This window comes from Hypanus sabinus, chromosome X1 (assembly GCF_030144855.1).
Source record: "Hypanus sabinus isolate sHypSab1 chromosome X1, sHypSab1.hap1, whole genome shotgun sequence".
NCBI lineage: Eukaryota > Metazoa > Chordata > Chondrichthyes > Myliobatiformes > Dasyatidae > Hypanus > Hypanus sabinus.
Genome location: NC_082738.1, coordinates 28,922,575 through 28,939,007, shown reverse-complemented (window position 1 = coordinate 28,939,007; position 16,433 = coordinate 28,922,575). Strand labels below are relative to the sequence as shown.

The 16,433-nt window shown below is 43.3% G+C and overlaps 1 protein-coding gene across 4 annotated transcripts in view; it reads left to right on the top strand.

Annotated features, from left to right (window-relative positions):
- Positions 1–16,433, top strand: part of csad (cysteine sulfinic acid decarboxylase) — a 53,837-nt gene that overhangs the window by 22,336 nt on the left and 15,068 nt on the right. For 3 of the 4 annotated variants that reach the window (XR_009509003.1, XM_059956151.1, XM_059956154.1), the window contains 5 exons: positions 1,719–1,773; positions 3,846–3,962; positions 9,720–9,784; positions 16,029–16,110; positions 16,222–16,421. Coding sequence is in view for 3 of the 4 variants with exons in the window: in XM_059956151.1 (XP_059812134.1) it covers positions 1,719–1,773; positions 3,846–3,962; positions 9,720–9,784; positions 16,029–16,110; positions 16,222–16,421 (519 nt within the window). In the remaining variant the exon portion in view is untranslated. The remainder of the gene's footprint in view (positions 1–1,718; positions 1,774–3,845; positions 3,963–9,719; positions 9,785–16,028; positions 16,111–16,221; positions 16,422–16,433) is intronic. The other variant, XM_059956153.1, reaches the window with a different exon arrangement.

Below are 16,433 nucleotides of genomic sequence, written 5' to 3'. Positions count from 1 at the left end.
CTGAGGCCCAAGACCTTAGAGAAGTGCCTTAGCGTGAAGCTATCGTGTTCTATACCAGGAAGTAAAATGGCAAATCTTTGAGAGAGTGATGGAGGGAGGTGAGAGACTGGGGATTGAGCAATTCACGGGCCAGGGGTCAATGGTGGAGCTTGTTGGATATAGTGGCTGGAGTAGAAGGTAATAGAGTGTGGTCTGTGAGTTTTTTTGGGTGGCAAATTTGCTCTCCACTTGAGCATATTGTCCTTGGTTTAATATAGTATCCTCGGTTTAATATAGTATCCTCAAAATTGGACTAGACTGTTGGCTTAGGTTATGGTCCAGTCAGGCATGAAAGCGGTTATATTTATTAGGAGTTTGAGGAGAATTGGTCTGCCACTAAAGACGCTCAGGGATTTCTACAGATGTACTGTGAAGAGCATTCTAACTGATTACACCACTCTCTGGTATGGAGGGGCCACTGTGTAGGATTGGGGAAAAGCTGCAGAAATTTGTAAACTCAGCCAACTCTATCAGGGACACTAGTCTCCCCAGCATCCAGGCCTCTAAAAGGTGACATCCATCATGAAGGGCCCCCACCACCCAGAACATGCCCTCATCTCTTTGCTGCTATCAAGGACGAGGTACAGGAACAATGCATTACTGCTGCAAAACAACAAATTTCATGACATCTGCCAGTGATATTAACTGAATCTGACTCAAGCGGGAGTGCCTTTACTTGGAAGCATAGCTGTTATCTGCTGAGCTATGGCTAATACTTGAACAACTCTTACGCAAGGGAATGGCTCAGTTACTTTTATCCCAATCAGAATTGCTGCAATCACTGCAAGTTGTAAATTACAGATTAGAAATTCCAGTCTTTCAATGCATATTGAAAACATTCCAGGTTCAAGAGTCAGAGTTCCGTGAGGGCAGGAGAATGAGGTCTTTGCAGCTTTTCCCCAATCCTACACAGTGGCCCCTCCATACCAGAGAGTGATGTAACCAGTTAGAATGCGTGTGGGAGGCAGGGCTTGTTTTGCTATTGGTTATCTTCTGTTTTGTGTTGTTCTGCCAAGCATTGTTGGTATGCTATGGTGGCATTGGAATGTTTGGTGACACTTGCAGGCTGCCCCACACCCCTCATTGTGTTGTTAATACAAATGTCGTGTTTCACTGTATGTTCCAATGTACATGTGATTAATAAATGTGAAAACTTGATCTTGAAAATGATCAAGTTGCAGATACTGGGAATCTGAAATATAAACAGTAACTCCTAGAATTACCCAGCAAGTCAGCTAGCATTTGTGGAGAGAGAACCGGTAATGTTTCAGGCCCACAACTCTTACCCAAGTGAGCAGAAATGATAAAGGATTAAAGCTGTGTTTTTATACTACAATGCATACTTGATGTATTGGTGCGTGTCCTAGTGGATAATGGCACCGGTCTAGTGATCTGAAGGTCGCTAGTTCGAGCAAGACACTTAACAACACATTGCTCTGCAACGACACCGGTGCCAAGCTGCTTGGATCCTAGTGCTTACAGCTTGGGCAACCCTGCCCATACAACCCTGTCCAGGCCTGCGTCCTGGAAACCTTCCAAGTCACAGATCCATGGTCTCACGAGACTAACGGATGCCTATATACTTTGGTGTTATTTATTTAATCGTCCCTTAGAGCATTTCTCCATTACTGGGACAGCCTGTGCTATACTTGAACTGACATTACCTTTCTGTTGAACAGAGGGAGGATGATTCCAAAAGAACTGGAAAGGCAAATTTCCATTGCAAAGTCCAAGGTAGGTTCCACATGTTAAAGTGTGATGCTACTCTGTTGTATCTTCCCATTAGAAGAATGTTGGAGGGGGATCTCATTGCAATTTATCAAATATCGATAGACAGCAAGGATATGAAGGGGATGTTTCCTATAGTGGGGAGTCTAGGACCAGAGGGCATAGCCTCAGAATAAAAGGACATCCCATTAGAACAGAGATGAGGAACTTCATTGGCCAGAGGGTGGTGAATCTGTGGAATTCATTGCCACAAGTGGATGTTGAGGCCAAGTCATTGGGGAATACTTAAGGCAGAGTTTGATAGGTTCTTGATTTGTAAGTGCATCTAAGGTTATGAGGAGAATGGGGTTGAGAAGGATAATAAATAAATTATGATGAAACTTGATGGGTCAAGTGGCCTAATTCTGCTCTGATCACATTGCCCCACTTCCAACATCAGTGATACTCCTCTCCCCCCCCCCCCCCCCATTATTGCTTCTCTCAGCTCATTTGATCACTCTTGCTTGCTCTGATCTCCCTGTGAATCTATTGTGTGTCTATTAATAAGAAGCTTCTCCAGCTAAATCAGTTGCCCCTGCATTACCAGGCAGGCACATTGAGGCTGCTGGTAGCAACTCCTTGACTACTTTGAATTCAGCACAAGCTTTGTGGAGGGGAGGAACGGATTTGATGATTTTACTGCGGAATGTCAGGAAGTGGAACTTGGAAAGATGTACAATTTGTGGCTATTTCTGAGTAGTCCTAGCACCTCTTCAGTGTAACAATTGTCAATAAAATTGAATTGAGTTGAATTGAATTGACTTTATTACTTACATCCTTCATATACATGAGGAGTAAAAATCTTTACGTTACATCTCCGTCTAAATGTGCAATGTGCAATTTATAATAATGCTTAATTAATAGTATGTACAACAATATAACGTAGAAATACAGTTGGGTCAGTATGATTTAATCAGTCTGATGGCCTGGTGGGAGAAGCTGTCCTGGAGCCTGTTGATCCTGGCTTTTATGCTGCGGTACTGTTTCCCGGATGGTAACAGCTGGAACAGTTTGTGGTTGGGGTGACTTGGGTCCCCAGTGATCCTTTGGGCCCTTTTTACACACCTGTCTTTGTAAATGTCCTGAATCATGGGAAGTTCACAACTACAGATGCACTGGGCTGTCCGCACCACTCTCTGCAGAGTCCTGTGATTGAGGGAAGTACAGTTCCCATACCGGGCAGTGATACAGCCAGTCAGGATGCTCTCAATTGTGCCCCTGTAGAAAGTTCTTAAGATTTGGGGGCCCATACCTGTCTGAGGTGAAAGAGGCGCTGTTGTGCCTTTTTCACCACACAGCTGGTATGTACAGACCATGTGAGATCCTCAATGATGTGTATGCTGAGGAACTTAAAGCTGTTCACCCTCTCAACCCCAGATCCATTGATGTCAATAGGGGTTGGCCTGCCTCCATTCCTCGTGTAGTCCACAACCAGCTCATTTGTTTTTCAGACATTGAGGGAGAGGTTGTTTTCTTGACACCACTGTGTCAGGGTGATGACTTCTTCTCTGTAGGCTGTCTCATTATTATTTGAGATTAGGCCAATCAGTGTAGTGTCGTCAGCAAATTTAATTAGCAGATCGGAGCTGTGGGTAGCGACACAGTCATGGGTATACAGAGAGTAAAGGAGGGGGCTTAGGACACAGCCCTGGGGGCACCTGCGTAGAGGGGCAGAAGTGAGGGAGCCCATTCTTACCACCTGCCGGTGAAACCATGGTCTCCTGTTGTGCATGAGAGTGGAGTTAACGAAGGCCATGTTTAGTTTTTTAATCTATTTACTGTTTGACTTCCTGTTGTTTGGAGCCCATGTTCTGGGAGCTTTGTGTGTAGATGCTTCTGATAGAGAGAGCAATGTTTTCTGGCAGTATGGTGTTCACATTGCTGGTCAGGAAAGAAGTGGGTACTATTTCTTGGTGGTATCATAGAATCCATCAATTTCAAGGAGGGCATAGAAGAGCAGCAGGAGCCTCATTTACTTTGAATGTGGTTTGTCATATTAAAAATGTGCAGTATGTCTAAAGTTTGTGTTCTTGTTTCAGGGTGCAGTTCCATTCCTGGTGAATGCTACATCTGGAACAACTGTCTTTGGAGCATTTGATCCCCTGTGTGAAATTGCAGATGTCTGTGAAAAGCAAGGAATCTGGCTTCACGTTGATGTAAGTACGCTGATCGAAGCAGGGTGCAGTAATGGTGGCTCCTCATCTGAATTGCATCAACCTGTGCAGCGTTGGTGTTCAGTTTGTGAACAGTGCTGTAGTTTGTGTGACTTGGGCCAGTTGTCTTAGCTGAGTACCCAGTGTGAACTCTGGGAAGGAGCCGGAAGTGATTAATCGCTACCAGCAAATGCTGCCCTTGGGATTTTTTTGTTCAGAAGTTGTGATGATGTAATACTTCTGGCTCAGTTCTTCTGCCAGAGTTCTTTTGCTGAATAAGTCTGCCTGTTAAAATTGTATCCTTGCAGCTTTGCATTGGTGTTCTGGCGAGAGATTTGGGTTCTGTAACAGCTTCTTCCTTTGTGTTTCTAATGAGCTGTATTTGAGCCCAGAATATGCCAGCATTTCTGATTTTATTTTAACACCAGTTGTAAGTTTGGGCCAACTGGCACTATTCCCCTTTCCTTTTCCTCCCTCCTCACTTGCCCCCTGCTTCCCCCCCCCCCCAATCCAAACCCTTTTGGGAGATGGAGTATTATTGCTGCAAGAATAATTCAGGCAGATTGCAGTCCAGAATGTAACACATCTGCTGAGAATTGGATGCTGAAGTATCTTGCACAGTACCCTTTTAATGTAGAAAGATTTCCCAAAGCAATGCAGTGGTAGATTCAGAATGCTGAGCGAGAGATGAGCCTATCAGAGGGGTGATTGAAGACCTAATGGAGATTTTGAAAGGGATTATGAAGGGAGTTTTGAGACTGTGGCCCAATGGCTTAAGGTACTACAGTAAAATGTGTGCACGAAACTAGATTCAGAGTAACAGAATCCTTTTAGATCGGAGATGGTTAGAGATAGAGGAGGAGTTTAGCAATCTATTCGGACACAAGTACTATGGTCCCAAAAGTTAGTTTCTGACTGGAAGTGGGATGAAGGTGGGTGGGCTAAGGATAGATCCTGGTGACCCCCAGAAGTGGGTGTGGGGGGGAATAGAAGAACAGTCATTGGAGGAATTTGATGTTGAACAGCAGAGGAGAGTCCTGAGGGTAAAGGTAATGTGACCGATAATGTTCAAAGCTACAGAAGCTGGAGAAAGGTGAGGATGGCATTTCAGAGGTATCTGGACTGAAAGTCTCCTCACTGGTTTAAATGTGCCAGAGGCAGAGGAACTGGGCGAATGGAATAGAGTCTTTGCTGGAATTCAGGTGGGACAAAGTGGTCGCTAGCTGTGGGAGTCAGTAGGCTTGTAACGGATGCTAATAACTAGTCTGCCTTCTGAACTAGCGATCCAGAAAAGGAAGGGGAGAGTTGGCAATTGACCATGTGAGGGCAGGCTGAAAATTTGGCAAGGAAAGTAATGACAATATTGAATTACAATATGCAGGAGTACAAAATGAGTCTGATGAATTGTCTTTAACCTGAAACATTAATAGCTCTGTTTCACTTCTCACAGACACTAAATGACCTGCTGAGTATCTTCTGCCTTTAGTTGGATTTTTAGCATGTGCGGTTCTTTTGATTTTTAAGGATAAGAAGTGATAGTGTGCTATGGTTATACAGGATGATTTTTCTTACTTTAATAGTCCTTTAATTTAGATGTCTCCTTTGACAGGATGCATGGACTTGATTCATTCAGGTAGAGTCATAGAAAACTACAGCACTGAAACAAGCCCTTCGGCCCATCTAGTGCACGCTGAACCATTTAAACTGCCTACTCCCATTGACCTGCACCCGGACCTCTACCATCCATGTACCTATCTAAACTTCTCTCAAATGTTGAAACCAAGCCTGCATGGACCACTCTCACGACCCTCTGAGTGAAGAAGTATCCCCTTATGTTCCTCTTAAACTTTTCACCTTTCACCCTTGACCCATAACCTCTAGTTGTAGTCCCACCCGACCTCAGTGGAAAAAGCCTGCTTGCATTTATCCTATCTGTACCCCTCATTTTTGTATACCTCTGTCTTCTACATTCCAAAGAATAAAGTCCTAACCTATCCAATCTTTCCTTGTGACCCAGGTCCTCCAGACCCAGCAACATCCTTGTAAATTTTCTCTGTACTCTTTCAACCTTACTTGCATCTTTCCTGTAGGTGACCAAAACTGCATACAATACTCCAAATTAGGCTTCAGCAATGACTGATACAACTTCAGCATAACATACTATCTCCTGTACTCAATATTTTGATTATGAAGGCCAATGTGCCAAAAGCTTTCTCTTACAACCCTACCTATGATGCCACTTCCAATGAATTATGGATCTGTATTCCCACATCCCTTTGTTCTACCACACTCCTCAGTGCCCTATCGTTCACTGTGTAAGATCTACCCTGGTTGGTCCTACCAAAGCGCAAAACCTCGCACTTGTCTGTATTAAACTCCATCTGCCATTTTTCAGCCCATTTTTCCAGCTGGACCAAATCCCGCTGCAAGCCGTGATAGCCTTCCTCACTACCCACTACACCCCCAATCTTAGTGTTATCCGCAAATTTGCTGATCCAGTTTACCACATTATCGTCCAGATCGTTGATATAGATGACAAACAGCAACAGACCCAGCACTGATCCCTGTAGCACCCCTCTAGTCACAGGCCTCCAGTCAGAGAGGCAACCCTCTACTACCACTCTCTGGCTTCTCCCACAAAGCCAATGTATAATCCAATTTACTACCTTATCCTGAATGCCAAACAACTGAACCTTTTTGACCAACCTCCCATATGGGACCTTGTCAAATGCTTTGTCAGATCACTTCTGATACCATCAAAATTGGCCTTTCTCCAACTTAGAACCTCAACCCGCAGACAAGCTTACCTATTTGCATATTTACTTTGAAACAAATGGCACTATGATCACTGGATGCAAGGTGTTCCCCTACACCGGGGGTCGGCAACCCGCGGCTCCGGAGCCACATGTGGCTCTTTTACGTCTGTGCTGCGGCTCCCTGTTGCTTTGGGAAATAATTGGTCAGTATTTAATTAAAATGTATTTTATGTTAGTTTGTTAGTTTTTGAAATGTAATTCTAAATTTGAAGATTATGGTGATCTTGTACAATCTAAATAAGACATTGTGGCGGGCGACCCATTTCCTGACACATCCGAACCGGCTCACAATTAGCCAGCGTTCAGGCTAAGGGAGATAGCCTACGGGGGTTTGTGAGTACGTGTCTTTTGCAGCATCCGCGCCCATGGGTGGCGGGATGAGGGAGGCTTAAAAGCAAGGCTGTTTAGTTCGAATAAAGCTATCTTTGACTGCAGTTTACTGACTGCGTGTAGCACACCGCTACAACGTGTTTTTATCGCTGGCTATCCAGAGGGGAGGTGCTGAAACGCTTTGTCGCGTGTCTGGAAGAAGTGAAAACTTTCCTGGGCAGCAAAGGGCTCACCTTTCCTGAGCTGGAACAGCCAGAGTGGCTGGAAAAGCTACACTTCATGGTAGACATGACAGCGCACCTGAACACGCTGAACACAGCTCTTCAGGGGAAAGGACGCACAGCCCTGCACATGTTGGAGGATGTTTTGGCATTCGAGCGCAAGTTGACAGTGCTTGCCAGAGATTTACAGAAAGGCACATTGTCTCACTTCCCCAATTTGAGAGAGTTCAAACAAGGTCACGACATGATAAATTCGGAGTATTTACATTCTGCAATCATCGCAATGCAAACATCGTTTGGGAAACGCTTCTGTGAGTTCAGAGAGGAAAAAAACACATTATCCTTCCCGGTCACTCCCCTAAGCATCGATCCATCCCTACTGAATACGACTGCATTGTCAGGTGTGAGTCAACCTGACCAAGTATGATAAATATTTTAATTGCCTATTATTTTACGTATATTCATATGTTTTCATTGTTCAGTGAAATAGTCCTTTTATTTTTCAGGTTGACAGCTGGCTGACGTTATTTTTGGTTTGCTGCTGGCTGTAAATTTAAGTTTGGCGTTTTTCATAAATACAAGAAGGACTCAAATAGACGTTGAGTATTTTACTTAAAAGTAACCTTCAACCCAACGTCTTTTTTTCGGAGTTCAAAATGTTTTTGTGGCATGCAGAAATGTAATTTCGTTTTCTCTGCAGGAGTTCATCAATTTCATAAATGCAACACATTATAGTTTGTTTAAACATAGCATAAAGGCAAAACAAAACGTTGTATGCAGTGTTATTTCATTTTAGATGTCAAATGGGTTTTGCGGCTCCCAGTGTTTTCTTTTCTGTGGGAAACGGGTCCAAGTGGCTCTTTCAGTGGTAAAGGTTGCTGACCCCTGCCCTACACAAACTTCTCTCACTTGCCCTGTCTTATAGCTGATCAAAAATCGCATACTCTCTCGTTGGGATTTCCACGTACTGAATAAGGAAACTTTCCTGAACACGTTTGACAAACTCTATCCCATTTTGTCCCTTTATAGTATAGCAGTCCTGGTCAAAATGTGGAAAGTTAAAATTGCCTCCTATAACAACTTTGTTTCTTGCAAAAGTCTGTGATCTCTCTTCAAAGGTATTGGAAACAAGGTTAACATTTATTGACCTTGAATCCCCTGTCTTAAATTGGAGCTCTTTTGAGGTGTTCCCATAGTGCTGTTGGGTAGGGTGTATTACTCTTTAACATGCATAGAGTAATGGTGATGGGGACTGCAAACATTTTGATAGGTGGATGGGGTACTGAGCTTGAATGCCAGCTCTCAGTAACTACGTGTTCAAAGGGACAGCCCTATTTAATGTACTTTAAAGAACATTTTAGGCATGCTTCCAAATTTTATAACAACATTAGCAACCAAGCCATCTCTGACAAGTGCTTGATCCTAGCTGGAAGGGGAACGTGGCACTTGGGAGACTGGCTTATATACAGCACAAAAGCCACTTCTAATGTGCAGTTCAAGAGTCCATCTAGCCCAGTTGGTCAGTGACCTTATTTAGGTTTCACACAAGCCCTGTTTGTGTTATCTAATCCTAGATAAAACTAAAAGCAAATGCATATTTGCATCAGTGTACCAAAGGCATTGTTATTCATTTGTGCTGTCAAATAATCAGTTGTGCTCTTCTGGCTAAATATCCCCATGATAGTGCTGATGAATCTCCACCTTGCTGACAATCAACACTGGCACACCTCAGGGATGTGTGCTTAGCCCGCTGCTCTACTCTCTCCACACCCATTACTGTGTGGCTAGGCACAGCTCAAATGCCACTTTTAAATTTGCTGAAGACACAACTACTGTTGGCAGAATTTCAGGTGGTGATGAGGGGGCATACAGGGGCAGTATGACGTACATACTGACGTCAGTATGACCAAAGAACTGATTGTGGACTTCAGGAAGTGTAAGACAAGGGAACACGCACCAGTCCTCACAGAGGGATGAGAAGTGGAAAGGGTGAGCAATTTCAAGTTCCTGGGTGTCAACATCTCTGTAGATCTATCCTGGGCCCAACATTTCGATGTAGTTACAAAGAAGGTATGACAGTGACTATATTTCATTCAGATTTTGAGGAGATTTGGTATGTCACCAAAGACTTTCACTGATTTCTACAGATGTACCATGGAGAGCATTCTAACTGGTTGCATTCCTGACTGGTATGGAGTGAGGCTCACTGCACAGGATCTAAATAAGCTGTAGTCAGCTCCATCATGGACATTATCCTCCCCAGCATCCAGGACATCAAGGACTGATGCCTCAAAACAGGCATCCATCATTAAGGACCCCCACTGCCCAGGATATGCCTCCTGTCCAGTTGCCTTGTCATTGCTGTTTCTTATTCTCCCCTCTCTTTTTAACAGGCAGCCTGGGGTGGAAGTGCCTTACTTTCCAAGAAACACCGACACCTGCTAACTGGGATTGAGAGGTAGGGACTGCTACAGTAAGGCTATATACTGTTTTCTTGAGATTCACTAAGACTTTTTAAACTTTAAAATGAGTGTACTTAGTGCTAGGAATGCATCAACTTTTGAAGATTCTATCACATTTGATGGGTATGGTTACTCTGCAGGACAAGAAAAGAAATGAACTGTGCCGAAAGTGTAGAAGTGGAGTTGGATGAAGCTGAAAGAGACTCTGATTGAGTTAAGTCAACATGTTCAAGCAATTCTGAGCAGTAATCTATTGGCAAAAATGTGTTCAGCAGTAGCAGATGTGGTGGAATTCAGTGCAATAGATACAAGGTGACACTTAACTGGGGGGGGGGGGGGAATCAATACTGTATTCTAGCCAGGAGGTTCACTAGTGGCACTCTGAGTGTTTAAACTAATTTGATGAGGGGTTGGGATCTAGAACACCACATCAGAAAGTGGAGAGAATGAGAGGAAGGTAGATGTCAGAGCAGGCAGGAACAAAGTAAGGCACACAATGAGATGGATGGATTGAAGTGTGTGTGTTTTTAGGAGTATTAAGGGTGAGAGTGATGAACTTTGAGCATGAATCAATACAAGGAACTATGATGTTGTGGCAATAACAGAGACTTGATTGAGAGGGGCAGGACTGGATGCTTAATATTCTAGGGTTTTGATGTTATAAGAGGTAGAGGGGGAAGTAAGCAGGGACAGGCTGGAATTACTCTATTAATCAGCTGCACTCGGAGGGATCATCTATAAAGTCTATATGAGTAGAACTCAAAAAATCTTTAAAAAGGTGCAATCACTCTAGGGTTATACTACAGATCCCCTAGTAACCACAGGGGCATTGAGGAACAGATATTCAGGCAGATTAGAGAAAGGTGTAAAAACAACAGGCTCGTTGTAGTGGGTGACATTAACTTCTCTAGATGTACAGTGAAGACTGGTTGCATCACGGCTGGTATGGAAACACCAATTCCCAAGAATGGGAAAACCTACAGAAAGTGGTGAATACAGCCCAGACCATCATAGGTAAAGCCCTTCCACCATTTAGCACATTTATAAGGAGCGCTGCCTCAAGAAAGCAGCATCCGTCATCAAGGACCCTCACCATCCAGGCCAGGCTCTCTCCTTTGCTACAGCCCTCAGGAAGAAGGTACGGGAGCTTTAGGTCCCTCACCACCAGGTTCAGGAACAGTTATTATCCTTCAACCATCAGACTCCTGAACCAGTGTGGATAACTTCACTCACCTCAACTCCGAATTGATTCGGCAACCTATGGACTCACCTTCAAGGACTCTGCAACTCGTGTTCTTGATTTTATTTATTTATTTACTTATTTATTTTTCTTTGTATTTGCATAGTTTGTCTTCTGCACATTGGTTATTTGCATTTGTGTGTAGCTTTTCATTGGTTCTTTTGTATTTCTTTATTCTACTGTGAATGCCTGCAAGAAAATGAATCTCAGGGCTGTATATGGTGACGTTTATGTACTTTACTAAATTTACTTTGAACTTAAATAGATTAAGACTATCTTGGTCCTAGAGGTTTAGATGGGGCAGAATTTGTTGCGGCATCTAGGAGGGTTTAGTAAATCAGACAACTAGAGCGGGGCAATACTGGACCAGGTGAGAATACAGGCCAGGTATGCTCCAGCCAGAAGGAAGGACAAGGATGGCAAGGTAAGAGAACCTTGGATGTTGAGAGAGATGGTGAATTTAGTTATGAAGGAAAAGGAAATGTATGTAAGGTTTAGGAAATTAAATTCAAACAGCCCTTGGGGATTATAAAGAAGCCACAGCAGAACTCAGGAAGGGAATTAGGAAAGTCAGGAGAGGCCATGAAACGTCCTCGGTGTTATGCTTTGTAACTCCAAAACACCAAACTAATTCAAAGGAAAATGAGAGCTGAGATATGCGAGTCATAGTTAGTGTTTACTATAAGAGAGTTGCGCACACATCATGTGGTAGTGCCATGACATATGCAATTCATGTATTTTATCTATAACCTCCAGTGAATTATTTAAATGAAGAATGCTTAATCAAACAATATATTTACAATATCACTCAAATATTACTGAAATATTAAATAAACAACACTCCTCCCTGCTTAGCTATAAATTCCAACTCAATAGTGAATGAATCTCAACTTCACACACAATATAAAATATATAACACAACTACTATATTATATTACTTGATTTATATAACGCAAATACTATACAAACATCCATAACATAGCAAATTTTCAAATTTGTCCCATTCAGGCCTAAAGATTTAATCAGTGTGGACAAATTCTTATTCTTGTGGTATAACGTCTTTCCTGATGGGGTGGAGGGTGCGGCACTCTGCTTGGTAGGTGAGACCTGTGGCTGTGAAGCAATTGTAGATTCCAGGGCTGCCTCTGTGGTGACTTTGGGACTGCAGGAAGTGGTTCTGACAGGGGTAGCCACCTTTCTTCTCCCTTTTTCTCAGCTTGTCTCCCTGTATCTACTTTGATCCTTGCTTCTCTCCTGGTGCTGGCTCCTTTCTCCCTCTTTACCCCGCTCTTTCTCTTTTCCTTCTTTTTAGTTTGTGCATCTTGATCTTGGGAAGGTGCATTTAGTTCACTGGAGTACTCTCTTATTGAACCTTCTTTTGCCCATCCTCAACATCAAATGATGAATCCACTATTTTTGTATCTCCATTGACTCCTTTATTCTCCATTGTCCGTTCACAGTTTAAGATGGTGCTGGTGAAGCACAGTGACTACTTTCCAGTAGTAAGTAAAACTAATGAAATACTAATTACTTTGCTGATCACACTTTTTCTAGTAAGCGATAACTGCTGTCAAAGGCCTGTAACTTCCCTTTGGAGTTGAGCTTTTGAACCACTTGTATGACCTGTTATTTTTGTGTTGTGAAATGAAGTCTCAAAGGTGCAGGGCGGTTGCAGCGTGGCGTGTACGGGCCGAAACGAGGCAGCAGGGCCTGGCCTGAGAGTGAGGAAAGACCTGAGATTTGATCAGTTTAAGCCCCGGGCCAAATTGGAAAGGTTAGGTACAGCCTGAATCAAGGCAGCGGGGCCTGGGCCCGAGAGGGAGGAATGACCTGAGGTTTGGATGGTTTAAGCGCCAGGCCAAAACTGAAAAGGATAAGGTGTTGGGGCAGCGGGTGAGGGATGGGCCAGTTCAGTTTGGTGCTCAGAAAAGTTTACTTGTCTCTGCGCTGAACTGTGGCTAACAGGCTCCTGGCTTTTGTCACATCCACAGTTCCTCTGAACAGCATGGTCCTTTCTTGCTCCAATCTGCTTTCCAACAAGAGGCACAGAGGTGGCACCGACATATGTTTGTCCTCTGTTAGGCAATGGTTCATGGTGTACAGCATGGAGACCATTGTAGCATCATCCAGTGCCTTTCTTAATTCACTTTCAGTTCATTCTACGGCAGGGGTTGTGGCATACAAATTGTGGATGGATCTCTAATCAAGCTGTAGTTGTCTCAGCCACTCATAAAGCCACAATGCGGGCCCTCCTGTTTCTAACCACATACAAGCCCAGTGTGGCTTGTTGGTTGTTGTATTTCACTGTTACAAATGTCATTCCCACAGGAATAATCTTTTCTCCAGTGAAAGTTCTTAGTTGGATACCTGCAGGCTTCAGTTTAATATCTTTGAAATGCCATTCAAACTCATTTTATGAAATGACTCAAACAGTCAAGTCAGTATCCAATTTCTACTTTACTCTTCACTTCTGGTGTAAGCCATATTGCTTAGCTCTGGTGAGTTTTCACATTGTGACTCTTAAGGCTACTCAGTCCTATGTCACACTTATCATAATCAAGATTTTCATTAATAGAGTGCAGATTAGTGCTCTTTTTGAATTTTCAGCTTATCTTTTTCTCTTCCCTGTGCAATTGCATTGGTCTGGTGCATGTGAGCCCTGCCACATTGGTAACACAGTTTGTTCAGCCAGGCCAGTTTCTGTTTAGAAGTTGCAATTTTGTTCACGCTCACTTTCATTCCTGACTGCAACTCAATCGCATCTCTGTCTGCTCTTTCCATAGGTAGAGCTATTTCAACTGCTCATACAAATGTGAGTTGTTTCTGCATTGCTTTCATGATATCTACAAGGCTAACTTTTGGCTGGCTTCATTGGAGTAGTCAGACTTTGAAGCAAACTGTGCCTTTCCACCTAATGCACTCAGCAAAACTGGCAGTTGTTTCTCATTGGCTATTTCATTGCTTTAAATCTGTTCAATCCATTTAGTATATAAAATCCAGTTATCTCTTGTGTAATCAAATGTCAACCTTTCCAATGTGGCTAGCTATTTCTGCTCTTTTGTTATGATTATTATCACCCGGCTCTCACTGTTTATGAACTCATAAATTTTTCAGTTTTCCGCATTTTTTAAAAACTCGATCACTTCTTCTCTTCCGAAGAACATGCTGCGCTGCCTTTTTTTTACTCGAGCATCTGGTGCGCTTTAACAGGTCAGTAGCTGTATCAGGTTTGTTTATATAAAAAAAACAAACAAACCTCATTACCACTGTTGTTTTATAACTCCAAAACAGTAAGTGAATTCAAAGGAAAACAGGAGATCCGAGAGATGCTCATCTGGGTTTGTGTTAACTTTATGCAAGGCATGCATGTATCGCATGGTACTGTCATAACGTATACAATTCACATATTTTTACCTGTAGTGAATTATTTAAATCAAACAATATGTACTTCCAGTAAGATGGTGGCACATGTGAACACAGTGACCTCTCGGGGGCTAACCACAGGTGCTTTTCTCGTTGTAAAATTTATATTTTATGATCCAGTGGTAATTCTAGCCTAAGAACTTAGAGTACTGCAGGGCTACTCCCATCAGTGAGCTGCTCATTGATCAGAATAGCTGGACTGATGTCGGCCGAGAAATCGAGGGGGCTAGCCGAGACCAGGATGTCAGAGGAGCTGACCTGATGCAGACAGTGTTTCTGCCTGCTACTCGGAACCATCGGAGTTGGTGCAGTATAATTGTGAGAGATTGTCTCAGACATTTCACTTGTGATCGCAAGACTCTGTTGGCCAGTGACGATGTAAGTTGTCGCAGGCCTGTTGACCGTGTCTGGTGGAAGGACAGACGACATGGCAGCTGTATAGCCTCGGTTGTAGCGAGGACCAGGCCTCAAGCTTCAGCCTTGCCTGCTGCTGCAGACCAGGTGAATGGACGTGGTAACACTACAGTATGACATCTGAGCTCAGCTGGGGCCTGGCCTATCCTGTTGGTGCTGCCCTCCTGTGTTTGAGTGGTGGAATGACAAGCATGTGTCTATACACTACCAGGAGACTGTACCATCAATCGCAGGACATTGTTGCTCAGGGTCTTGGACTATAAAGTGTATTTTTTTTTTCCCTAGTGAATATGCTTCTTTGCTCACTATTTTTGAATGCTTGCTTGCTATTTTGAATGTTTTGCATCTTGGGCCCAGAGGAACACTCTCATTCAGCTGTACCTATGTCTGGTTTGAACGATAATTAAACTTGATTTGATATTTATGATATTACTCAAATATTACTGATGTAATAAATGCATAACACTTGGCATGAACCTTTGAACATTTAAAGAGAAACCCAGGGCATTCCATATAGAGCAAGAGGATAACTAGGCAAAGGGTAGGACCATTTAAGGATAAAGGGTATGCTTGGAGGCGAAAGATGTGGGTGAGGTCCTAAATTTTACCATGGAGAAGGATATGGAGGACAGGGCAATCAGTGTGAAACATTCTAATATGCTAAGGCATTTTGGAACAAAGGAGCAAATAATGTTGGATCTCTTGAAGAATGTTAAGGTGAATAAATCTCCAGGGCCTGATAGGATATACCCTAGATTATTGAGAGAGGCAAGAGATGAGATCGATGGAGCCTTGACCAATTTGTTCCTGTACTCTTCAGCCACAGGCAAACAGCTGAAGGGAAGTGGGAATAATCCTGGAAGCCATAGGGACAGCCAACTTTATGTGAGACACGTTATGTCTTACTATCTTGATAGAATATTTTTAAGAAGGTGCCGAAAGTTGATTGATGTAAGTAGAATGGTGGGTAAATAGTAGAAGAATATAGTTCCATCTGGAAGTATCACAGGTTGGATGCAAGTTTAGTGGAATCTCACTTACAGTGCTGAAGTCTTAACCCAGGCCATCAACTTCTCCTTTCAGATGTTGTCTGCTCTTGTCTAAGTTTTCTATAGGATGACTACTTGGGAATGTTGATATTAGTTGCTTTGCTCTCTTCCTAGGGCTGATTCTGTTGCCTGGAACCCACACAAAATGCTGCAGGCAGGGCTGCAGTGTTCCGCCTTTCTGCTCAAAGATGACACTGTAAGTCAAAATCCCAGCATTTCTCAGATGCAGTTTCCACATGATTTCCACCTGAGCCACTCTGTAAATTTCTTACCCAACCTTTTGGATTTTGCCACTGTGTCTTGCCAGGGCCTCCTGAAGAGGTGTCACTTAGCCAATGCAAGTTACCTCTTCCAGCCAGACAAGTTTTATGATATCTCTTACGACACTGGTGACAAGTCTCTTCAGTGTGGTCGGAAGGTGGATTGTTTCAAGCTGTGGCTGATGTGGAAGGCTGTCGGTACTCGAGGGCTGGAGGAAAGGGTTGATCGTGCCTTTGCCTGTGCCAGGTTGGTGTTGTG